The sequence below is a fragment of the Balaenoptera musculus genome, chromosome 8 (assembly GCF_009873245.2).
Source record: "Balaenoptera musculus isolate JJ_BM4_2016_0621 chromosome 8, mBalMus1.pri.v3, whole genome shotgun sequence".
Lineage (NCBI taxonomy): Eukaryota > Metazoa > Chordata > Mammalia > Artiodactyla > Balaenopteridae > Balaenoptera > Balaenoptera musculus.
In genome coordinates, this window is record NC_045792.1 from 76,643,023 (window position 1) to 76,670,718 (window position 27,696).

Here is a 27,696-nt window from a genome sequence, read left to right on the forward strand (position 1 = left end):
ATGGATTTTTTTAATTAACCAGCAAACTCTGTATTTGAGAAGAATCTTACACCTTGTTTTAGTTTATGCTTCAGCATAAACTTTTACATTTACTTTTACATTACATTACATTTGCTTTTTATGAATATATGGCATAAGCAAAATTGCATTTTTTATATTTACAAAGCACTTGTACCTTTATTATTTCCTTTTATTCTCACACTAACATAGTGACGAGGCAGACATAATTGTAGATGGAGAAACAGAGGTTCAGAAATGTCACAGTACAGATATGTCCACGGTGACAGCTTATAAACGGGAGACCCAGGACTAAAACACATGCCTTGTGAATTCCATTCCATGTTCTTTTTTCCTCTCCAACACTCCATCAAATAAAAAGTGAAAAATTTTGGTTTCGACTCTAAGGCAAACCATATTAGAAGACTCTTTTCCCTTGTTCTAGTCTAATCAGCCAAGCACAGATGCACACCGCATGAGCAGATGGAAATGCAATTAAGACAGATGTGATGACAGTTTATCCACAGCCTCTAATGCTTTAAAACCCCAGTGCTGGTCTAAAAGCACGGAGCGCAGCAGGCATACTACAAGAAGAATCAAATGTGGGCACAAGATTTGTACAAGCTATAGGTCTTTCCAAATTTTGAAAGTGCAGTGGCATTTAGTGATTTTGAAATTCTACATCTATTCATAACTTCCTTAAGTAGTGAATATCTTTTACATTGTTGAATATAATTTTTAAAAATAAAGGTAAATGCAGGCTCATTGATTATTTATCCACTATAAGCCCAGCATGAGATAAGTCAGAATGGTAGAGTGACAAAAGCTTTGGTCTTCAGAGTGCGAACTCTTATATCTGTATTATGTGAAGAGCCTAGATTAGTGCTTGGGGCAGTCATTCAGTATTACTTTATTCCTTCTTCCCTCAGGAAAACCATTAGGCCTTAGATATTATTTTCAACATTAAAAGTTGCTACGTAGGATTTCTGGTTGGGATAAAGTACAGGCACTGAGGAAAGAGGTGTCAAGGTGAACATCTTCATGGGTCCAATGTGGCAAAGCTGAAGCCAACTGGTGGTTATGCCCTCAACCTTCTTATTACTTGGGAGACAGCTGTAAGAAGGTGCAGAATAGCAAGAACCTACAGTCAGATAAAGATCTCCATCCACTTCTGTGTGGCATTGTGCAAATCTCTTGACCTCTCTGAATGTCAGTTTAGTTTACTTGTCTGTTGAATAGTAATCCTGCATTTTGCTAGCTATCTCACATCATTAAGAACCTTGTATAAAATAATAACTGGGAAGGTCTGACTGTTTTTAGTGAGTCTATATAATTTCCTACCATAATATTTGAGCTCTAACACCTGCCAGGAATTAATAAGCATAGGAAGACCAACCTGCAGATACTGCAGAAGGACAGTAATAGGAGGTCATAAGAGAGAGCTAGAAAGAATTTAAATCTATCTATTTCTACTAACAAGGACCTACTGTATAGCACAGGGAACTCTACTCAATAATCTGTAATGGCCTATATGGAAAAAGAATCTGAAAAAGAGTGGATACATGAATATGTATAACAGATTCACTTTGCTGTACATCTGAAACTAACACAATATTGTAAATCAACTATACACCAATAAAATTTTTTTTTAAATCTATCTATTTCTTCCTCTCACTCTGCAGTGGTTTTAAAGTTTGGTGTGCATAAGACTCTCCTGGGAGTAATGCTAAAATGTAGGTTCCTGGGCCACATTATCAGAGATTCTGATTCACCCAGTTTAGGCAAGAACCAGGATTGATTTATTATTAAATACCCTATGTGGTTCTGAAGGTGACTTGAGGACCCTAATGTGAGAAATATTGACTAAACCCTTCACCTATGATGCTTTCTCACCAGATGGATAATAAGTGGCTTAGGAGAAAAATTCATAATTAATTGATTTTTGCAGACTCATAGAGCATGAGGCAGTAGGTGGACTAATGTTTTCAGCTGAAAAAAGTGCTTCTCATGTGTTCTGATAATTAACTTTAGTGCTAAAGATTTATTATTTACCAGTTTTCACTTCCTATTTTAAGAGTTAAGATCCAGGTTCTAAATTAAGGTGAGAGAAGGGTGATCAAATGTGGCAAAGATTGATAGTTCTTCCCCAAAGCTGTTCTCTCTGTTCTAAGAAGATACTCTACTTTAATCTGAGCAAATTGACACCCAGAATAAACATTTCCCAACCTCCTTTTCAACTGTCTCGGCCATGTACCAGCCCCATGTTCTGGCCACTGTTCTATAAACAAAGGAGATATATGATAGCTTCCAGGTTGTATCCATAAAGGAAATGAGTTTACTCTTCTCTTTTTTCCCCCTCCTTTGATGGTAAAATGTAAATATAGAGGTGAAGACATCATGGACCAAACAGTCAAGGGCACCATCAGAGAAGTGGCAACACATCAAGTGAGAGGAGTCTAGCCCTTAACACCGTCAAGGGGATAGAATCACATGGCTTTGACTTATACATCAGAAAGGCAGAGAAAAGAAACTTCTGTCTTGTTTAAGATTCTGCTATTATGAGTCTCTATCACACAGAGCTAAACCCAGTTTGTTCTAACTAATAAATGCATCAAATAAGCATGCAGGATTAGGACAATGCAGTATCATAGTGTGAAATGCACAGTCTTAGTTATCTAACTTGCAAAATGAATATTCTAGCACCTCCTAAGGCTATTAGAAGAACCACAAGATAAAAATATGCGTGCAAATTGCATGATAAAATGCCTATGACTTTCTAAATGAACAGTCTTATATTGATTTTTATTACTAATGAGTAATTTATAAATCATTATTTATGACTATAAGTCATCGACTCTATGATAAAGATACTATACTATGGTTAGTAGAGTAACTGAGATAGAAAAAAACTACCTTCAGTTCTAAGCTTTAAGTGAGACTTGAGTGAACTCCAGGCCAAAAGACCTTGAGTGGAAAACACTAGCCCAGTCTACATTTGATGTCAGACCCCTGATGAGTTTGCTGGAAAACATAACTGCAAGTCAAGCAGGGGCAATGTTGAGGTCCAAGACCCTTACAAAATACAAAGGGAATGTCTGCCAAAGTGGACACTAGAAAGGTTATTTGGATGGCTGATTTACTATTCATGGAGAGTATACAGTGCAAGGTTTATGTTAAAGGCTTTTTGAATCATATTCCCATCATCATGAAAAATAACCCCATCACAGTACTGCAGCCAGAAAGATTTATGTGTGTGCTTTTACCATATTTGAGCAGGCTGCTTAGTAACAATGCTAGAGTAGCATTTGAAGGTAGCCAAGTGTCACTCAGATAATCTGTATTATTTAAAATCATTCAAGGTGGGGTGGTGAAGGTGAAAGAATGGGAGTAGTCAACTTGAAATATTTCTACATGATATGAATGAGAGGGGTTTAGCTGTGAGCACAAAACCAGAAATGGAATGCCCACTAGATTGTGTCTGTATAAATTGGGGGTAAGTTATTACATTTGCTTTCAGCAGTGCTTCTCAAACTTGAGTGAGTGGCAGAATCACCTGACGTGCTTATTAAAATGCAGATAGCCAAACCCCACTCTCAGAGTTTCTGATTCTGTGAGTTTGGGTCAATTTGGGCCCAATAAGTATCCAGGTGCTGCTGCTGCAGGTGAAAACATATTTTGAGACACACTGGCTTATAGGAAGTCCCTAGTAAAGTTTGGTAGGTAAGCAAACTGTGTTGATATCTTTCAAGGTCGTAGGCTTCCCCTCCTTCTCTACTCACATAGGGGTTAGATTGTAAAATCCTAGATGGTGAAGACTGCATCTCATTTGTTATCGTAACTCAGGCTTTGCCTAGCACTGGACATTTCTTAGCTGCTTTGAGTTTTGTTTTGTTTTTTTTAAGAGGAAGACTCCCTGCCTTCTTTCTTCTCCTTTACCGTGGCAACCCTCCAGGCAGCAGTACGTTCTTTCAAAGGTGTCTGCGTTGTGGAAAGTGCTCTGTATAGCATGACAGTAATTGCTTCACAGGAGAGAATTCCTCACGCTATGTACATAGCTGCATTTTGGGGTCGGAGGCAAGGATAAGGCTTTTATGAGCCTGGACCATGGAGACAGGGGATCTGCTGGAGGTCAAAACCTGGGTTTGAATCTTGGCTTTGTTTTTTATTTGTCCTGTGACTTAAGAGATTCACTTATTCTATGTGTCCTTACTTCACTGTTACATGGGTTTTATTATTTGGAATATTCGTAACTTACCTTATGAATGACACATCAATACTTAATGAGTTAATGCATTTAAAGTTCAACTATATTAATTTTCATTCAGCTGAAAGATTTTTGGTTCTAGTTTAAGGTAAACAAAAGTTATTCTTGGTAAAGATATTTAGCAATAATGAAAAGAATGACTGGGTACTTGCAAAAAAAATAGAGGTGGAACAGATGTCTTATCAAGATAGGTTTGTACAATGGAACAGAGATGAAGCTAGATCTGACTGTCTCTCTGTGTCTATAAGGTGGGCAGGATGAGTGAGTAATGTGTAGGGGGGCTGTTGGTATGTGTATAACGACCAGAGAAGATAAATACAATCGACTGTAAAATTTTACTTGCTTAAAATTGTACATTTGTAAAAATATCTCAATTTGAAAAACTATTAATATTTTCTTTAGTGTGCTTATTCATTATTTTTAATAAACAACAAAAATGGTATTTATAGTTTAATTTGTGATCTCTGTTATACTGTCCATTATTTCAATAGATCTTAAGTTCTTAACTATTAATCTGCTACTTTAGGAACTTTCAAAGAGCTCTCTATGGTATAAGACCACTTTATGAATATTAATGTAGTTTTATTATAAAGTTTAAAAAATATTTTTATTAATAACCATCCAGTTATACAATCATGCTGATATTCCTCAAGGAATATATATTTTATATGGAAGATCCAATATACTTGGTTTAAGTGGTGAATATACCGATTATTTGTCTATTGCTTTGTTGATTGTGAGGTCAGATATTGTTTTGTTTTTAATAAAGTTCAACAGATTTGTTTCCTCATTTTCATAGATTTTATATTTTATAGTAGTTTCAGTTTCACAGCAAAATTGAGCGGAAAGTACAGATACCCATATATACCCTATATCTCCATACACCTGAGGCCTCCTCCACTATCAACATCCCACACAAGAGTGGCACATTTGTTATAATCAATGAACCCACGTTGAAACATCATTGTCGCCCAAAGTTCAAAGCTTACATTAGGGTTTACTCATGGTGTTGTACGTTCTATGGGTCTTGACAAATGTATAATTACATAATCCATCCCTGCAGTCTCATAGAGAATAATTTCACTCCCCTAAAAATTTTCTGTGTTCTCCCTATTCATCCCTGTCTCCCTCAAACCCTTAGCAAATAAAAATCTTTTCACTGTCTCCATAATTTTACCTTTTCAGAATGTCATATTGTTGGAATGTTATAGAATGAATACTTTTCAGATTGACATGTAATGTTCATTTAAGTTTACTCCATGTCTTTTCATGGTTTGACAGCTCATTTCTTTTTAGTGCTGAATAATATTCCATTGTCTGGATATACCACAGTTAATTTATTCTTTCATCTACTGAAAAATATCTCGGTTGCTTCCAAGTTTTGGAAATTATGAATAAAGCTGCTATAAACATCCTTGCGAAGGTTTTATGTGAACCTAAGTTTTTAACTCCTTTGGGTAAACATTGAGAAACACAATTGCTGGATCATATGTTAGAGAATATATATAGTTTTATAAGAAACTACCAACTGTCTTCCAAAGTCATTGTATCATTTTATATTCTAACAACAGTGAATGAGAGTTCCTGCTGTTCCAAATCCTTGGCAGCATTCGGTGTACTCAGTGTTTTGAATTTTTGCCATTCTAATAGATATGCGGTGGAATTTCACTGCTGTTTTAATTTGAAATTCCCTAATGATATATGATGTAGAACATTGATACATATATTAATGCCTTTTTTTACCTACCATACATGGGTTACAGAAGCACTTATTTAATATTTAAAGAATAAATAGATGAATGATTAAATGAATAAAATCAAAACCAAGATTCTGACTTTAATGGTGAAATTTCTGACACCACTAGAGGCCAAAACTGAGACAGAGAGAAGTAAATTTGACATGAAATCCTTCAGCAGCATCATGTGAGCAGCTGCCTTGTCCACAGCATTCAGAGTGCACTCTGAACATAGACGTTTCCTCCAAGAGCAAAATACTCATTCACCTGCACTCTAAATAGTTTTGATAATCATAAGTAGGGGAGCTTTTGTATGAGCTGTCCCTCTGTGAACACCCTTAACATGTTTGATCTAAGCCACAAGATCATGAGTTCAAAGCATACTTTCTTTTAGTATTATAAATATTAGAGAACCTGAAGAGCAGGTAGAGCCAACTGGACAACTACTAGGCAAGTACTGATGAGCAGAAATAAAGAAAATTAAAACATAAATAAACAAATAAATACTCCATCACAAAATGTATCTGCATACCAAATTCCAAAATACATAAAAATCCTAGTGCTAAGAACGACAGTAAATAAAATTAACAAATAGAATTCAGTGTAGATAATTCTATAGAAGAATCTGACAAAAATTTTATTTCATTTTAATTTTACATGAAGAGGATTTATTGGTGGCTGTGAGTAAGAAGGGGGCAGTGTCAAAGCCCTTACTAGTGCAGAGCTTGCTATTTGTCCAAGGGGTCACAACTGGGGATATGTGTGACTCGAGGTCCTTCCTGGAAGAGCCACTTTTCAGACACCATCTCTTCAAATGCATTCACATTAAACTGGTAAAGCCCTGCTTCTTGATGATGTGGAATTTATGGCAGCCAGGGGACATGAAGTTAGCCCTGCACAGAGCCTCAGTCACATTGTTCTTGTTATGCACATTGGTGTGGATGGACACGATGTCTTAGTCAATGTGAATCCCAGCCACTGTGCCCTGGTGGTTTCCAAAGGCATCCTGCATACCTGTCTAAAGCCTAGATTGGGAACAGCATGAGGTCACATATGGATGTCCACTGGAAAGAGCTATTTCCATTGTCCCTTAGGGCAACCTGTATAAGCAACAGGCTACATACACTACTATTTGTAGCCTTTGCACCCAGGCCTCTATGGGGAAAAAAAGTACAATTGCCTTAATCGGCTGCACAGATAAAAATGCTAAAATAAGTGTTTCAGGTAAATCTAAAAGATAAATGCAAGAATACGAAAAATATCAATTCTTTGTAAAATGCTAAAAGAGAAAATAAAGGAGGGGGTGGATATAAAATTTAAAAGTTATTAACCTTGAAAAAAATGTGCTTATAAACATAGGAATAATTTAAAATAAAAATAAAACTATTTTAGAAACAAATACTATTGTCTGGACAAGTTTGAAAAGAGAAATAGTAACTCATAGCATAATTTGAGGGATTAGAATTTCACACAAATAAAAAGGTATGTTTGTGTGTGTGTGTGTGTGTGTCTGTGTATAAGTGACATGGATAAAAGATTGAGAGTCTGTAATATGTCTCTAACAGGAGTTCTTGAAAAAGAGACTGGAGAGAATGATGCAGATGCAATATTTAATTCTGTATATGTATCTTATCATGAAGCCAATTATATGTGTTGAGTAACATGTACATAGTGACAAAATGGGAAGAGTCAAGAATGCTCCAAGATTTTTAGCAGGAAAAATCAGAAAGTTGGTACCATCCTTAACTGAGAGAGAGAAGACTATAGTTGAAGAAGGCTTGGGGAAAAGATGATACTAATTTTGGATAACTCAAATTTGAGATGACTACATATGATAGATGAGTTAGCCGTTGGATTTGAGAAGAGATTGTATTTAAAACCATGATCATGGATGAAATCAATGAGGTAGTGAAGATAAAGAAAGAAAATGTCCTAGTACTCAGCCATGAGTTACTCCAGATTTGAGATGTGTGAGAAGTGTTGGAGATTGACAAAAGACCATTGAGGATCTTAAAAAGAAAGATAGAACACAAAACAAAGAATAAGGTGTTCCATAAGACAAGTTGAAAAAAGAATATCTCAAGGAGGGGGAATGTGTCAAATCCTTTTTTTTTAAAATTATTTTCTATTGGAGTATAGTAGCTTTACAATGTTGTGTTAGCTTCTACTGCACAGCAAAATGAATCAGCCATACCTATACATATAACCCCTCCCTTTTGGATTTTCCTCCCATTTAGGACACCACAGTGCATTAAGTAGAGTTCCCTGTGCTATACAGTATGTTCCCATCAGTTGTCTATTTTATACATAGTATAAATAGCGTATATGTGTCAATCCCAATCTCCCATTTTCTCCCACCCCACCCCTTTCCCCCTTGGTATCCATGCATTTGTTCTCTATGTCTGTGTCTCAGAAATTTCTGCTTGTACCATTTTTCTAGATTCCACATATATACGTTAATATATGATATTTGTTTTACTCTTTGTGACTTACCTCACTCTGTATGACACTCTCTAGATCCTGATAATAAAACAAAAAAGACAAAAACCAGGAATTGCCCCATGAATTTAGCAGCAGTGAGATCAAACATTTTTAAAAAGTGCAAATATTGCTTATGGATATATATACATATTGAATTGTATACCAAATTCAGGCTAAAATATATGAAAAAAAACTTGGTCTCTTTTTCACTTTAATAAGACACATCCCTTATTAGTGGAGTCAGATTTATGGTAATACTAAAACAAAATATTATTCTATCAATGCCCCTATCACTTCAATGTGTAAAACCATCAACAGGACTAATTTATGTCAGCTTGGAGCATAAAAGCAAATGGTAATCCTATTCTTCTTCCTGCCACACCTCACAGGAATTTTCCAGTGATCCTGGGAGGAAAACAGAAACCCCAAGTATTAAATAAATTATCTTCCTTTGAAATTTTAACAGTTAAACTTTATTGTCTGGCTTGAACTATAACATCAGATCTTTGCTAGTACTAACTTTAAAAGGAATTGCTCACAACAGCCAATATTTGGCAAGCTTCAATTAAATCATAAATAATAAACTGGGTCCAAATTTATTTTTGTAAGTAAGATTTGATGACCTTTAGTCATTACAAATGCAATGGTGACTGATTAACAAAGATGGAACAAAACAATTTTTAAAGTTAATGACATTAGCTTTAAATGTCATAGTGTTGATATGTCTTATGCAGTTGTACCACTTGTATTTGAATGTGGAAATAATGTTCCAGCACTTTTTCTTTTAAATCCCGGGGCTGAGGAAATAGTAAAGTAAATTTTGGTAAAACTCCAAAAAAAGAGTTTTACTCAATTGCTATAAGTCTCTCAGGTGGATTCCTAGGATGAACTGGCTTTTTGGGGCTGGGAATTCCCAGAATTGCAAAGAGAAGGTGGCAGGTGTTCAAGTCTTAACTGGGCAAATCAGGAAGAGAATATTCTCAGTGATTCACAATTGCAAGTGAATTAGCTGATCTTTCCTAATGATTTCACAACAAATTTACTTTGCCTTGTTACTGCTCTAGGGGCAAAGTTAGTTTATAAACCATAATTTATTTTATTGCCTGGAGGGGTTTTATTGGCTGGTGAAAGTGCATGTGTCTGGAATTAAAAATTCAAAGACTAATTCCATGTTTATGTACATTTTGGTTATTGCCCATGCATTATTCAGTAGAAATCCAGGACTTTATTGTTTTTTGCTTGTTTGTTTGTTTTTCCACAAACAGAGAATTAGTAAAAACTATACATCATGATGAAGATCATGGGTTCTGGCAGAGGTTAAACCTGGACAAATCCCAGCTCTACCACTTAGTAGCTGCTTGACCATGGGCAGGTTAAATAACATAATTAAGCCTCAGGTTGGTCATTTCTAACATGGAAATGATTAAGAATGTTTTGCCTGTAGGGCTGCTGCAAAGATTCAATGAAATAATATATGTAAAGCACTTTGTACAATACCTGGCACAAAATAAGCATTTAACAAATGCTGGTTTAAATACACACACTCAACACTCAGTGATTTTTTCCAGTTTTATTGAGTAATAATTGTAACATTGTCTAAGTTTAAGGTGTGCAACATGTTGACTTGATACATTTATATATTGCAGTATAATTACTACCACAGCATTAGCTAACACCCCCATCACCTCACATAATTACCATTTCTTTTTTTTGTGGTGGGAACATTTAAGATCTACTCTCTTAGCAACTTTCAATTATATAATACAGTATCATTAACCATAGACCACAATATTGTGCATTAGATCCCCAGAACTTATTCATCTTCTAACTAGAAGTTTGTATCTTTTGACCAATAGCTCTCCATTTTCCCAACTGTCCAGTTCCTGGTAATCACTATTCTACTCTCTTTTCCTGCAAGTTCAGCTTTTTTAGATTCCACATATGAGATATTATGCAGTATTTGTCTTACTCTATATGACTTATCTTACTTAGCATAATGCCTTCAAGGTCCATCTATGTTGTTGCAAAAGGCAGGATTTCCGTCTTTCTCATGAATGAATAATATTCCAAAATGTATGTGTGTATATATGGGTTGGCCAGAAAGTTCATTTGGGTTTTTCTGTAAGGTCTAATGGAAAAAGCCCAAATGAACCTTTTGGCCAACCCAACATCTAGATCTATACTCAATATGATATCTTCTTTATCCATTCATCCATTGACAGACACTTAGGTTGTTTCCATATCTTGGCTATTGTAAATAATGCTGCAGTAAACCTAGGAGTATCTTCTCTATGTCCTGTTTTCATTTCCTTTGGATATATACCAGAAATGGGATTGCTAGATCATAGGGTAATTCTATTTAAACTCCATACTGTTTTCCATAGTGGCTGCACTAATTTCCATTCCCAGCTTTAGTGCACTAGTATTCCCTTTTCTCCACATCCTCAAAAACACTTGCTATCTCTTATCTTTTTGATAACGGCCATTCTAACAAGTGTGAAATGATATCTCATTGTGGTTTGTGGTTTTGTTTTGCATTTCCCTGATAATTAGTGATGTTGAGCACCTTTCCATGTACCTGTTGGTCATTTATATGTTTCTTTGGAAAAATGTCTATTCAGTTCCTCACTCTTTTTTTTTAATTCTTTTTTTTTAAATTTTTATTGGAATGTAGTTGCTTTACAATATTGTGTTAGTTTATACTGTACAGCAAAGTGAATCAGCTATACATAAACATATATCCCCTCTTTTTGGGATTTCCTTCTCATTTAGGTCACCACAGAGCAATGAATAGAGTTCCCTGTGCAATACCATAGGTTCTTATTAGTTATCTATTTTATACGTAGCATCAATAGTGGGTATATGTCAATCCCAATCTCCCAATTCATTCTACCCCCTCCTTTCCCCCTTGGTATCCATATGTTTGTTTTCTACGTCTGTGTCTCTATTTCTGCTTTGTAAATAAGATCATCTATACCAATTTTTTCAGATTCCACATGCATTAATATACAATATTTGTTTTTCTCTTTCTGACTTACTTCACTTTGTATAACACTCTCTAGATCCATCCATGTCTCTACAAATGACCCAATTTCATTCCTTTTATGGCTGAGTAATATTCCATTGTATATATGTACCACATCTTCTTTATCCATTCCTCTATTGATGGACATTTAGGTTGCTTCCATGTCCTGGCTATTGTAAATAGAACTGCAATGAACATTTTGGTACATGACTCTTTTTGAATTGTGGTTTTCTCAGGGTATATGCCCAGTAGTGGGATTGCTGGGTCGTATGGTAGTTCTATTTGTAGTTTTTTAAGGAACCTCCATACTATTCTCCATAGTGGCTGTATCAATTTACATTCCCACCAACAGTGCAAGAGGGTTCCCTTTTCTACACACCCTCTCTGACGTTTATTGTTTGTAGATTTTTTGATGATGGCCATTCTGACCGGTGTGAGGTGATATCTCATTGTAGTTTTGATTTGCATTTCTCTAATGATTAATGATGTTGAGCATTCTTTCATGTGTTTGTTGGCAATCTGTATATCTTCTTTGGAGAAATGTCTATTTAGGTCTTCTGCCCATTTTTGGATTAGGTTGTTTGTTTTTTTGATATTGAGCTGCATGAGCTGCTTGTAAATTTTGGAGATTAATCCTTTGTCAGTTGCTTCATTTGCAAATATTTTCTCCCATTCTGAGGGTTGTCTTTTCCTCTTGTTTATGGTTTCCTTTGCTGTGCAAAAGCTTTTAAGTTTCATTAGGTCCCATTTGTTTATTTTTGTTTTTATTTCCATTTCTCTAGGAGGTGGGTCAAAAAGGATCTTGCTGTGATTTATGTCATAGAGTGTTCTGCCTATGTTTTCCTCTAAGAGTTTGATAGCGTCTGGCCTTACATTTAGGTCTTTAATCCATTTTGAGTTTATTTTTGTGTATGGTGTTAGGGAGTGTTCTAATTTCATTCTTTTACTTGTAGCTGTCCAGTTTTCCCAGCACCACTTATTGAAGAGACTGTCTTTTCTCCATTGTATGTTCTTGCTTCCTTTGTCATAGATTAGTTAACCATATCAGAACTCACTCATTTTTAATCAGATTTTTTCTTTTGTTACTGAGTTGTATGAGTTTTTAATTCTCTGTACAAAATATTGCCTAAAACTTAACTGCTAAGTAAACCTATATGGGGACAATCTTTAGATGCTACTGAATTTGAAATCCCAAATTCTTCCTACTTTATTTTTCTAAAAAGTAAATCTGATCATGTGACTTTCATGCTAAACATTCAGTGCCATGGCTTCAATGGCATACAGGGCCCTGTTTGACTAACCCCAAGGCACCTCTCCCATCTTATCTCTCAACTCTTTTGAGCATCCTGTGGTCTAGCACACATACTATTCTCTCTCTCTTGCCATTTCTTATTATTTGGCTGCTCCTTTACACTTTTAAAGACAGTTCAATATCATTCCCTGAGTAGGTGCCTCTCCAGAGACTTTGAGTGCCACTGTCAGACTCCTTCATGGATTGTGAACTCCTTGAAGAGAGGGATTGTTTTAGCTCCATTACTAGTACATGAAAGGTTTGTATAACTGTTGACAAGAATATTAATTCTGGGCTTCCCTGGTGGTGCAGTGGTTAAGAATCCGCCTGCCAATGCAGGGGACACGGGTTTAAGTCCTGGTCCGGGAAGATCCCACATGCCGCAGAGCAACTAAGCCAGTGTGCCACAACTACTGAGCCTGCGCTCTAGAGCCCGTGAGCCACAAGTACTGAGCCTGCATGCCACAGCTACTGAAGCCCATGCCTAGAGCCTGTGCTCTGCAGCAGGAGAAGCCACCACAATGAGAAGCCTGCGCACCACAGCAAAGAGTAGCCCCCGCTCGCCGCAACTAGAGAAAGCCCGCGTGCAGCAATGAAGATCCAATGCAGCCAAAAATAAATAAATAAATAAATTTGTTAAAAACAAAGAATATTAATGCTTTCTTTCATGAAGTTATTTCTGGAATGAATGACATCTCATATATTTAGCAAAATTTTTTAACCCATTAGAATGAGAACTCTCTGATAAGGGAAGGGGGTTTCAATGGCAGCAGAAGCAGGTTCTATTTCCAAGAGAATTGTCTATTTTAAAGGAAGACCAAATCAGACATAAAGAGAAATACTACTGAGAGCAGTGACTTCCACAATAAACTTTTATCTGTACGAGAAATTAGAGGGCTCAAGAGCTAGAATCTTATCTGTCATCTTCTAAAATAATAGTATATATAAAAATTGAGATGCCAAAACTCTGAACCTTCTTGGAATGCTGTCATAATCATCAAAAAGAGTATTCTCTATTTTTGCAAGACAAACTGAATTTTATTGAAATAATAAGAGCTAATATTTATTGAGCACTTACCATGTGACAGTCATGTTATAAATGTTTTGTTTATATCGTCTCACTTAATACAACAACCCCATTGGTCATGATAGTTACCTCATTTTATGAGTGGAAAAACAGAGGCACCAGAGGTTACGAGGTGCATCAAAAATCACAGAGCTTATGAAAAAGTGGGATTTAAATACAGGTGTTCTGTCCTAAAAGCCCAGCCACTGTGCCATATTATATCCATACTATTTGAAAAGTGATCTTCTAGGTATGGGATATTCTCTGTGCTGACTGGCACAGAGAATATCTAATTACTATACTTGGTAAATTGGAATGTATTATAACTATATTTTAACTGACATCAGAAAAAATCATCATCTCACGTCCCTCATGTCCCCTCTCAATAGTCCTGAAGCTGCAAGAAATCTGAGATATTCTTCATTATTTCACACATGTTGACACTGAGTGTCTAGGGGTTAAATGACTTACACTAGATATTAGATAGAGCTAGTTTTGTGCTAAGAATAAAACTCTCATGAATCACTCTTAAATTTTCTAATGAATTAGAGCCAAGTTCAGTATCTCAACCTGTTCCTGAGATAATCTCAATGACGAAATCTTTGAGCACTTGTAAAATTTTGTTACACCTGCAACAAATTGAGAATTCAAGTTGGCAAGGCCAACACTCATCTGGGGTATCTGCCATCACTTGGATAATTGCATGGCTGTAGGGTGGTTTTAAGTGTTTATAGGATGATCCTATCACTCATGTCTACTCAATTCTAAATCTTTCTGTAAAAATGTAAATCTTAATTAAAGTAGCAATGAGTCCACATATAGATTTTAAATCATAACATTATATTTAAACAAAGGAATGATTTTAAAAATGTAGTGTAAATATTTGGTTTTCAACGAAGTATCTTTCTTGCTGCCTACATTATATTTTACTATAATCTAAAAGAGAACATCTAAGGAGTTTTTTTGACCAAAGGTCTAAAGCTCTGTATTTTTATTTTAATATATATAGGTGGCTGATTCCCTCTGGCCTTTTTCTCCATTATCAATTTGAAACTATTTTATAGACAATTTTATCTTTATCCATTTTGAAATTCTACTTTTTTCTTCTGTGTGGCTTAGAATAAATAAAAAGACCTTATACAAATTTCTTATTTTCCCTAGTTCCTATGCAGCTGAGTGTTTCCCCTTTATTGATCTCTTCACTCCTTATTTTAAAACAGAAATAATCTTTAAATTTTAAGGAGTCATCAGTCGTTAAAGTGGATTGTGACTTAACAACTTCTTGGGGTAGAGGGAACCATAAATACTAAATGAAAAGTGCATAATGTTATAGATCACGTCCTGATTTCAGAAACATTAAAAAGAGAAAAAAATTGTGCATCCCAAGAATTGATGAAATGCGCATTCATTGTTTAGATCTCAGTCCAGTAACCCATCCATTTCCTGAGATGTTCTCAGAAAGAGACTGTTAGGGAATTTATAAAATATTATAACATCTGCCAATATTTTAGAAGCAAAGTATTTAAGTCACATCTTACCCCTAAACTCTATTGCTTTTCTTTATATGGGTTGTAAGTTTTCCAGTTGCAACCATATTTGAAAGGACATGTCCATTTTTCAGGCATTTTAAAAACACATTTAAATTGAAACAAATGTGGCTCTCAAGCATTCATATATAGTGGTTTATGCACAGTTTTAGGAAGTTTTAAAATAGGAGATGCTTCCTGCAGTGAGACGCAGAAATCTCTGGTTTTAGTTTGAATACCACTGCAGGTGCTTTTACTTTTGGTTTATACTTAATTGCACTTGGGAGACATTAACACATGTTTTCAGCTGCCTGGCAGCAGTCGTATATTTTATTTAAATCCAGAAAATAATGTGATGAACACATTTACATAATTTATTATATTTGACAATCCTAAGTGTCCCCAGATTTTGACTTTTACCATGAAAATTCATTGAGACCTCATCAACCCACCTTGTAATTAAGTACACTGATTTACAGCTTCTCATTCAACTGTCACAGTAACTCTATTCCTGTCTTATAATTATGGATACCTCCTCCTACTTGGTTCTTGCCTATTTTCTGAACCTTATTCCCCAAGTTTTCTCTTTATCCTACATGAAATCTTCACAATAAATTCATACTTTGCTTGATTTAGCCATTATTGGTTTCTATTATTTGCAAGCAAAAATCCTGATTAATACCTAATTTCATTTGAAAGAACAATGTAAAATGGAAACTCATAGTAATTTTGGAATTTTTACGTTTACGTAGTGCAAGATAATAGAGATTTATATCTCTTTCTGTTTTGTAACCCAGAATGTCTGTTGGGTTTGAGCTACGATGTAAGCTATACTGAAAATGTGATGTTTTAAGTTCCCAGGCAAAAATCAAAACTAGATTAGCAGATCTAACTATTAAAAATATTTTGTTACTATCAGATTTGAGTTTGAGTTTTATCATATAGATAAGGGGAGATATTAAATGGCATTTTAGGTAGATTCCCAAGAAGCTAGGTTCCTAAGAAGGCTGTAGGGACATTTCTTTTAAGCCACCCCAAATTTGTACAGAATCCAATTGGGAGACATTCCTTTAGTGGGTAGTAAGCAGAGTCTGCCTTTCATTTAGAGAAGCCAAAATAGGTGGATATGTTCTCTGCCCACATCCTGATAAGCATGAGCATTAGATATAAGCTTGGATGTTTGTTTTTTTTGTTGGAGGGAGTGGCTACTCTGAATCTTAGGGCAGTGACAGAATTAACGATTATGTGCGATAGGTGGGAAAAAAGATTTAAGTATGGTGTCAAGAGAAAAGAGCAGCTGGTGCTAGAAGCATGTAGCTGAAAAACCCAGGAGTATACATACTAGCTTCAGGCAAGTGTAAAACAGGGGAGAAGGGCCAAGAACATCAGCAGAATTAGTATTTCTCCATACTCGTGTGTTCTTTTTCTATGTTATATTCAGTCTCAGGTGAGTTCTGACATAGTGATGACCCTCAGCACATTTTCCTCAATAATTCTTGAAAATGAAAGTTTTATATTTGAGTCTTACCAGCAACTTTTATGTTACTTTACCAAATCTGGATCAAGCCTCTGATTGGCTGAGCTTGAGTTTCATCCTTTCCCTTGATAGAGTGGGTAAAGTTAGTGTCACACAAGCCACGTGGAATTAGCATGGAAAAATATTTCTCACAAGAAAAAGCAAGGTACAGTTATTAGAAGAAGGGATAGTATAGCATGACAGGCAAGAAAAACAGACATCTAAACATTTTATAATTCTTTTAATCTACTTTTTCTTATGTCCCCTCAAGCGAGGCGTAATCATTATTGGATCCTAGCATTTTGGGCATAATTACATGTGTACGTTGTTATTTTAGACCTTGTAAAAGCACCATTAAGTTTGATAGGGATGAGATCCATTGTTTAGAGGGTAGATAAAATGATACAAGTCTGATTACAAAACTGTAAAGACTATGTCCTTAATGCCTAAATGATAACAAGTCAGTTCTTTCTGGGATTAAAGAAGAATATGATCACTAACACTGAGTGGAAATGTTAAATTAGTGAATTGTCTGAGAATCAGCATTCCCTCTCCAATGTTCTGTGCCATCCATGTTTCTGAAGAACATGCCAGTTAAGAACTATCTCAATACGGGCCTTGACAAGTCTTCCTTGTATCCCACAATTGGCCCCATTATGGGTGATTATAATTAATTATCCTCATTTCTGGATTTATTTCAAAATAGTGAAATAGTCTAATTCTTAAGCTCTGGAAATGACATTTATCTTAATGGAAACATATTGTTTACACAGTTGCCCAGAATTATCAACTGCCACAGCAGACTGTGGACACACAACATAATCACTGCTCATTTTTGTTGTGGCCACAGGATATCCATGTAGGACAATCTTCCTTGTGCTAATCCAGTTGCATTGTCCAAGTCTATCACACATATTTGAAGAGAAATATTCACTGCTTTATCTATCACTTCAGCATTGAACAGAATGAACAAAAGGAAAAGAAAAAAAGAAAAATAAAGAAAGGAAGGAAGAAAGAAGGAAAAAGAAAAAAGGGAATAAAAAACTTTAAATGAAGATGCAATTTTTAAGTAGTATAGATTACATACACTAATTCTGAGATATGTTATTAACTTTATTATCATTTCTAATAAATTTACTCATGTATGGATGGTTTGTTTTAACACATAAGGCCTCCTACTAGATGTACTTCACTAATCTTATCTCAATTTTATTTATTTATCTTAATTTTATTTTTTAGCTATTTTAACTTTCTATTTTGAGATAACTGTTCCCAGTTTTATTGAGAAATAATTGACATACATCGCTGTATAATTTAAGGAGTACATCATGATGGTTTGATTTACATATATTGTGAAATGATGACCATGGTAGGTTTAGCCCATCCATCTTCTCATATAGATAGATACAGTAAAAAGCAAAGAAAGAAAAAGGAAAAGTATTTTCCTTGTGATCAGAGCTCTTAGGATTTTCTCTCTTAACAATTTTTCTATATGTCATACATCAGTGTTAGCTATAGTTATCATGTTGGACATTACGTCCCTAGGACATATTTATCTTATAACTGGAAATTTGTACCTCTTGACCACCTTCCTCCAATTACCCCTCCTTGTACCCTTCACCTTGGTAATTATAAGTCTGTGAGTTTGGTTCTTTTTATTTAGTTTCTCTATCTGACTTATCTTCCTTCAAATTTCATCCATGTTGTCACTAATGGTAGTATTTCCTCGTTTTAATGGCTGTTTTACATACATATATATCACAATGTCTCTGTTCATTCATCCATCAGTGGACACTTAGGTTGTTTCCATGTCTTGGCTACTGTAAATATCGCTGCTATGAACACGGGGCGGGGCGGGGGGGTGTACAGATATCTTTTCAAGTTAATGTTTTCTTTTTCTTTGGTTATATTCCAAGAAGTGGAATTGCTGGATCTATTGTAGTTCTATTTTTAATTTTTTGAGGATCCTCCATACTGTTTTCATAGTGACTGTAGCAATTTACAATCCCACCAGCAGTGCACAAAGATTCCCTTTTCTCTGCATTCATGCCAGCATTTATCTCTTGTCTTTTTGGTGATGGCCATTCTAACAGGCATGAAGTGATATTTTATTGTTTCAATCTGCTTTTCCCTAATGACTAGTGATGTTGAGGATTTTTTCATGTACCTGTTGACCTTTTCTATATCTTCTTTGGAGAAATGTCTATTCAGGTCCTTTGTCCATTTTTTAATTAGGATTTTTTTTTTTTTTTGCTATTGAGTTGTATGAGTTCTTTACATGTTTTAGATATTAACCCCTTATCATCAGATATATGGTTTGCAACTTTTTTTTTTTTTTTTTTACCATTTCGTATGTTTTCTTTTTACTTGTTGATGGTTTCTTTGGCTATGCAGAAGTTATTTAGTTTGATGCAGTCCCACTTGCTATTTTTTTGCTTGTGCTTTAACTGTCAGATCCAAAAAGACATTACAAACATTGGAGTAGCAAATTAATACAGAATGTTCTCATGTACCTTTACCCCAAACCTCTAATGTAACAGCATACAGTGATACTACAATTATTGAGCCAAAAAATTAACATTAATACAATACTAGTAAACAAACTATAGACCTTATTTGAATTTCACCAGTCTTTCCACTAAAAAACTATAGCCATAAAAATGCTGAAAATCAAAGTGAATAACAGATCTCTAGGGATAGTAAAGATATATCCCTTATGTACAAAAACAATAAGAGAAATCAAAAAAGAAAAATAGACAATTTTAATAGAAAAAAAATTAAGATTACACATGTTGAAAATATCATAAATAGACATGTACAGAAGGAAAACTAGGATATTTTTTTTAACCTACAAACTGAGCAACACTGCAGAGTTAGAACATCAGTATGTATCTCTTTATTATAGTTTATGAGCTTTTAAATACTGGAATACTGTACATTAAATACTCTTTAAAAACCTTAATCTTGTGTTTTGTTGTATAATGAGTACAAATATTTGCAGAAAAACCATTACTAAGTGAATCAAGATAACTCCTCATTTGTGTAAAACGTTTCAAGGTATTAAAATTCTAAGTAAGTTTTTTACAATTTCAACTCTTAGCTAAAGAGGAAAAGTTAGACAAAGGATTCTTTCAAACTGAGGCAGCTGTACCCACTGTCTGCATGACAGGAAAATAAAATAGGAAATGATGTTCATAATCAGGTGAGAATTGTGTGTGAAGAAGTCTTTTTTTTTTTGTACATTTTATTTATTTATTTATTTTTAATGTATCTTTATTGAAGTATAACTGCTTCACAATACTATGCTAGCCTCTGTCACACAACAAAGAGAATCAGCCATATGCATACATACATCCCCATAACCCCTCCCTCTTGAGCCTCCCTCCCACCCTCCCTATCCCACCCCTCTAAGTCGTTGCAAAGCACCGAGCTGATCTCCCTGTGCTATGCTGCTGCTTCCCGTTAGCTAACTATTTTACATTTGGTAGTGTATATATGTCGATGCTATTCTCACTTTGCCCCAGCTTCCCCCTCCCCTCTGTGTCCTCAAGTCCATTCTCTATGTCTATGTCTTTACTCCTGTCCTGCCACTAGGTTCATCAGTAACAATGCAGTAAGTCAGAAAGAGATAAATACAGAATACTAACGCACGTATATGGAACCTAAAAAAAAAAAAAAAGGTACTGATGAAAAAGTCTTAAATTTGATGTATTCATTCATTCAGTTATTCATTCACGCTGCATAAATTTAGTTCAATTTGCTTACGATGCTCATCAAATTGACTCTCTTTAGAGCCATTATATATGAGATGTACTTTCCATTACATTGTTTGCTCCTGTAGAGACAGTACAAAGTCTAAATCCTGTGGGTTTTACAAAGTTTTCTGCTCTCCTTTAGCCTGCCTGTCTAAAAGAAGAGTAGGTGCTCAGTTATGGGACAAAGAAAAGCCTGAGTGTAATGAGGGAGATATAATTGACTCACTGTAAGGGTTTAGATTCAGATGGCTAAAACTTTGCTTCCATTTCTAAAGTAACATTCTTTCTATGAAAGAATGTTTCTACGTCAAGTCCAGCAGATAGAGTACACTTTTCAGGCCTGGAAGAAGAAATGGTTTCTGAGCATCAAGAAGCACTTTGAGTGCAATGCACAGGTGTCAGGAATATAAGTGGACTCTAAAACCATAATGTTTAAAGGAAATTCAGACCCTAGAGTGTCTGTGACTATTAGACTATAGATTCCAAGGTGACCAGCATCCAGATGATGGTAGAAATAAATGTTTGCTGTTTAGAGGGGTGCTTTAAGAAACTTGTATCAATTACAAATTTGAAACTAAAATTATTTTATAAGACAACATACATAAATATAATAAAACAGAGTTAAATGTAAGACCAAAGAAAGTTCCATATTTTCTAATAAATGTGTTAATGCTAATACGTCAGATTTTTTATTAAATAAAAGAAACATTCTTTTACACTACAGATTCTACTCAATTTATTGCAAATCCACTACATCTCATATCATGAAGGACTAATCTGTGAACAAAACATAGAGAAATGCTGCTGACATATTTAAGGAAATTTTTAATATTTTATAACTTCTTAGCAATAAAACTATGTTTCTTTCTTCAGAATAAAAGCTTGAAACACAAACTCTTGTCAGGAAACAAGCTGTGTGGAATACATGCAGAAGAGGTAAGTTTTCCCTTCTTATAGTTTCAACTGAATAGAAACAATATTAGTGACAAATTTTTTTTTTAAACCCAGACATCTGGTGACTTTTTTCCCCTAAAACATAAATGCAAACATTGGAATAAGAAAATAAAAACACATTTTAAACTTCTAGGTATTTTGGGATGTTTTAACAGTTCATCTCCAAAACGAAAAAGAAAAATTTTAAGCCAGTTAAGTGTTACTTTTCTAAATGATATTCTGGATTCCTTCCTTAACTGGATTATCAGGATTTCCTCACTAGCAAACACCTGGAAGTCCATGAAATTTTCACTTTTGGTACCTTCTATGTGATATCTACACAGTTTTGCAGTGACAATTGAGTGTCAAAATGAGGATCTAGGACTGACCATAAAACTTAAGAAACAAATAGAGTCATTGGTTCTATTTGCTGGACAAGAATATCATCTCAAACATTTCTTAGGGGGAAAAAAAGTCATTCTGTTTAGTCCAGGTTTAATTAAAATCAATTTTTTGTCCTCTTGATCTTCCAAATCAATCTGTACTTTATTTAATGTTGTAGAAATATAGCTCATAGTCAGCAATTCTTAGTAATAGTAAAGACGTAGTAGAAATAGTGCCATAGTAAGTGATTCTTTATACCTCAAGGAGAGGAGACAGCAGTCAATGTATTAGCTGGAGCCTCAAAGAAGCATACACAAAGAAAAGATTAGTCCTGCAAATTTTTTTTTAGTGGAAAAACCTGTGAATGATAAGCAACAGGCATGTTAGCCTTCATACCTCAATGAAGACCTGATGCCTGTGAAGGAAGGGGAAAGGAAAGAGCTTTAGGTAGAACAAGAACAGTGTCTTACACAAGTTTACCCCTTTTCCCATAGCAGACTAGAAGCAAGGTACAGTGCTGGTGAACTACTTCCACCATCTCCTAAATATGGAGTCGCCTCTCATTCAAAAAGCCTTTTCCTGTTATTATCACCTTCTAGCAGGAGGAACAGGGAAGATTACCCGGTGACTCACAGGCATTGCTCTTTAGGAGTTTATCTAGGAAGTAATGGCACCTATGTCGTTGTATCCTATTTGCCAGAACTAGGTCACATGCCTAGCTAAGTTGTAGGGAGGCAGGAAAAGGCCATTTAGGTTGGTGGCCATGTGCTCATCCAGACTTTGTTTGTTTGTTTGTTTCTGTTAAAGAAGGTGATGATACTTGCTTGGTGGACATATACAAGTCATTATTACGAGTGCTGGAGTTAGAGTCAACATGCAATATAATAATCCATTTATAATGTCTTTACAATAATATTATACATGAAATGAATAGAACTTTTTAATACATGGAAACTAAATGTTGATGCCCCATAAATGAATAATCAAACTGAGTGGCATATAGATATGAGCCTGTGCAGTTTTTTTTCACTGTATTTTTCTATTTGGATATAAATAAACTCTTTATATTTTTGATATTTGCTAGGTTTCTAGAAGTATTGCATATGTAGCATGCAGTTTCTGAATGTTACTTGTAAGAGTGTAAGCAAGTGGATATGAGTTTTGAATAAGGACCATCTGGATTGAAGCTGTATTCTGAGATGGTTGACATGTTCCCAGGTCCCCACAGCACCCACGTACAGGAAAAGAGGTGGCTCCTAGGAGAAGGTGTCTGTGGTGTTTACAAACAAACAGAAGAATGAAAAAACAAACAACAGCCACAACCTGGGTCTACCTATATTTTTTAGCCCCTTAATTCAAGAAAGATTCATATTTCTTTCTCATCTCAATTCCTCGGAGGACATATTATTTCTGCATTCTTATTTATGAATTCCTAGAGGTTTCATAGATCAGTAATGTATAAGGTTAAAATAAATTGAAATATGTTCATTATAATTTATTCATTTGCTCTATCTCCTTATTTATTTATTTCAACTTCTTGATTTAATAGGCCAATGCAGTTGACTCCTGACAGGAATATCTGTGAAAAACAGTATTTCTAATGTTTGAACCTCTCAGGGGTGTATCATTTACAACACTTTCAAGAATCTACTCTAATTGATGATAATTCCAGCATTAGATGATGATTTAGTAATTATAACACCATCATAACACAGTCCCCCACTTTGCAAAATCCACTACCTTGCATGGTTGGAAACATTTTGAATTTAGTAAGAAACTGAATCACAGTTGCAGTTTATTCACTGGGAAGACTCATAAACATTCCATCTAGGCTTGGACAAGTACAATATTTTAAACATATGAGAGGGCTTTATTTATCAAAGAGGAGTTTTGTACCAGTACAGTTTACTAGGATATAATAATCCCATGAGGATCCTGTAGTTTATTAGGTACTATGGCCAGCTACTTTTATTTCTTTATTTATTTTTTAACATCTTTATTGTAGTATAATTGCTTTACAATGGTGTGTTAGTTTCTGCTTTATAACAAAGTGTATCAGTTATACATATACATATGTCCCCATACCTCTTCCCTCTTGCATCTCCCTCCCTCCCACCCTCCCTATCTAACCCCTCTAGGTGGTCACAAAGCACCAACCTGATTTCCCTATGCTATGCAGTTGCTTCCCACTAGCTATCTATTTTACATTTGGTAGTGTATGTATGTCCATGCCACTATCTCACTTTGTCCCAGCTTACCCTTCCCCCTCCCCGTTACCTCAAGTCCATTCTCTAGCAGGTCTGTGTCTTTATTCCCATCTTACCCCTAGGTTCTTCATGACCTTTTTTTTTTTTTAGATTCCATATATACGTGTTAGCATATGGTATTTGTTTTTCTCTTTCTGACTTACTTCACTCTGTATGACAGACTCTAGGTCCATCCACCTCACTACAAATAACTCAATTTCGTTTCTTTTTATGGCTGAGTAATATTCCATTGTATATATGTGCCAAATCTTCTTTATCCATTCATCTGTTGATGGACACTTAGGTTGCTTCCATGTCCTGGCTATTGTAAATAGAGCTGCAATGAATATTTTGGTACATGACTCTTTTTGAATTATGGTTTTCTCAGGGTATATATCCAGTAGTGGGATTGCTGGGTCGTATGGTAGTTCTATTTTTAGTTTTTAAGGAAGCTCCATACTGTTCTCCATAGTGGCTGTATCAATTTACATTCCCACCAACAGTGCAAGAGGGTTCCCTTTTCTCCACACCCTCTCTGGCATTTATTGTTTGTAGATTTTTTGATGATGGCCGTTCTGACTGGTGTGAGATGATATCTCATTGTAGTTTTGATTTGCATTTCTCTAATGATTAATGATGTTGAGCATTCTTTCATGTGTTTGTTGGCAATCTGTATATCTTCTTTGGAGACATGTCTATTTAGGTCTTCTGCCCGTTTTTGGATTGGGTTGTTTGTTTTTTTGATATTGAGCTGCATGAGCTGCTTGTAAATTTTGGAGATTAATCCTTTGTCAGATGTTTCATTTGCAAATATTTTCTCCCATTCTGAGGGTTGTACTTTCATTTTGTTTATGGTTTCCTTTGCTGTGCAAAAACTTTTAAGTTTCATTAGGTCCCATTTGTTTATTTTTGTTTTTATTTCCATTTCTCTAGGAGGTGGGTCAAAAAGGATCTTGCTGTGATTTATGTCATAGAGTGTTCGGCCTATGTTTTCCTCTAAGAGTTTGATAGTGTCTGGCCTTACATTTAGGTCTTTAATCCATTTTGAGTTTATTTTTGTGTATGGTGTTGGGGAGTGTTCTAATTTCATTCTTTTACTTGTAGCTGTCCAGTTTTCCCAGCACCACTAATTGAAGAGGCAGTCTTTTCTCCACTGTATATTCTTGCCTCCTTTATCAAAGATGAGGTGACCATATGTGCATGGGTTTATCTCTGGGCTTTCTATCCTGTTCCATTGATCTATATTTCTGTTTTTGTGCCAGTACCATACTGTCTTTGATTACTGTAGCTTTGTAGTATAGTCTGTAGTCAGGGAGCCTGATTCCTCCAGCTCCGTTTTTCTTTCTCAGGATTGGTTTGGCTATTCGGGGTCTTTTGTATTCGCATACAAATTGTGAAATTTTTTGTTCTAGTTCTGTGAAAAATGCCAGTGGTAGTTTGATAGAGATTGCATTCAATCAGTAGATTGCTATGTGTAGTATAGTCATTTTCACAATGTTGATTCTTCCAATCCAAGAACATGGTATATCTCTACATCTATTGGTATCATCTTTAATTTCTTTCATCAGTGTCTTATAATTTTCTGCATACAGGTCTTTTGTCTCCTTAGGTAGGTTTATTCCTAGATATTTTATTCTTTTTGTTGCAATGGTAAATGGGAGTGTTTTCTTAATTTCACTTTCAGATTTTTCATCATTAGTATATAGGAATGCAAGAGATTTCTGTGCATTAATTTTGTATCCTGCTACTTTACCAAATTCATTGATTAGCTCTAGTAGTTTTCCGGTAGCATCTTTAGGATTCTCTATGTATAGTATCATGTCATCTGCAAACAGTGACAGCTTTACTTCTTCTTTTCCTATTTGGATTCCTTTTATTTCTTTTCCTCTTCAGATTGCTGTGGCTAAAACTTCCAAAACTATGTTGAATACTAGTGGTGAGAGTGAGCAACCTTGTCTTGTTCCAGATCTTAGTGGAAATGGTTTCAGTTTTTCACCATTGAGGACGATGTTAGCTGTGGGTTTGTCATATATGGCCTTTATTATGTTGAGGAAAGTTTCCTCTATGCCTACTTTCTGGAAGGTTTTTATCATAAATGGGTGTTGAATTTTCTTGAAAGCTTCCTCTGCATCTATTGAGATGATCATATGGTTTTTCTCCTTCAATTTGTTAATATGGTGTATCACATTGATTGATTTGCGTATACTGAAGAATCCTTGCATTCCTGGGATAAACCCCACTTGATCATGGTGTATGATCCTTTTAATGTGCTGTTGGATTCTGTTTGCTAGTATTTTGTTGAGGATTTTTGCATCTATGTTCATCATTGATATTGGCCTGTAGTTTTCTTTCTTTGTGACATCTTTGTCTGGTTTTGGTATCAGGGTGATGGTGGCCTCGTAGAATGAGTTTGGGAGTGTTCCTCCCTCTGCTATATTTTGGAAGAGTTTGAGAAGGATGGGTGTTAACTCTTCTCTAAATGTTTGATAGAATTTGCCTGTGATGTCATCTGGTCCTGGGCTTTTGTTGTTTGGAAGATTTTTAATCACAGTTTCAATTTCAGTTCCTGTGATTGGTCTGTTCATATTTTGTATTTCTTCCTCGTTCAGTCTTGGAAGGTTGTGCATTTCTAAGAATTTGTCCATTTCTTCCAGGTTGTCCATTTTATTGGCATAGAGTTGCTTGTAGTAATCTCTCATGATCCTTTGTATTTCTGCAGTGTCAGTTGTTACTTCTCCTTTTTCATTTCTAATTCTATTGATTTGGGTTTTCTCCCTTTTTTTCTTGATGAGTCTGGCTAATGGTTTATCAATTTTGTTTATCTTCTCTAAGAGCCAGCTTTTAGTTTTACTGATCTTTGCTATCGTTTCCTTCATTTCTTTTTCATTTGTTTCTGATATGGTCTTTATGATTTCTTTCCTTCTGCTAACTTTGGGGTTTTCTTGTTCTTCTTTCTCTAATTGCTTTAGGTGTAAGGTTATGTTGTTTATTTGAGATGTTTCTTGTTTCTTAAGGTGGAATTGTATTGCTATAAACTTACCTCTTAGAACTGCTTTTGCTGCATCCCATAGGTTTTGGGTCATCATGTTTTCATTGTTATTTGTTTCTAGGGAAATTTTGATTTCCTCTTTGATTTCTTCAGTGATATCTTGGTTATTAAGTAGTGTATTGTTTAGCCTCCATGTGTTTGTATTTTTTACAGATTTTTTTCATGTAACTGATATCTAGTCTCATAGCATTGTGGTTGGAAAAGACGCTTGATATGATTTCAGTTTTCATAAATTTACCAAGGCTTGATTTGTCACCCAAGATATGATCTGTCCTGGAGAATGTTCCATGAGCACTTGAGAAGAATGTGTATTCTGTTGTTTTTGGACGGAATGTCCTGTAAATATCAATTAAGTCCATCTTGTTTAATGTATCATTTAAAGCTGTGTTTCCTTATTTATTTTCATTTTGGATGATCTGTCCATTGG

At 35.2% G+C, this 27,696-nt stretch overlaps 1 protein-coding gene and 1 pseudogene across 2 annotated transcripts in view; one reads left to right on the plus strand and one right to left on the minus strand.

Moving 5' to 3' along the window:
* The window catches only part of LUZP2 (leucine zipper protein 2), a 451,490-nt gene that overhangs the window by 281,405 nt on the left and 142,389 nt on the right, over nt 1-27,696 (plus strand). For both annotated transcript variants that reach the window (XM_036859118.1, XM_036859119.1), the window contains exon 6: nt 21,531-21,593. In XM_036859118.1, coding sequence (XP_036715013.1) covers nt 21,531-21,593 — 63 coding nt within the window. The remainder of the gene's footprint in view (nt 1-21,530; nt 21,594-27,696) is intronic.
* Nucleotides 7,070-7,192, minus strand: LOC118900356 (annotated as a pseudogene).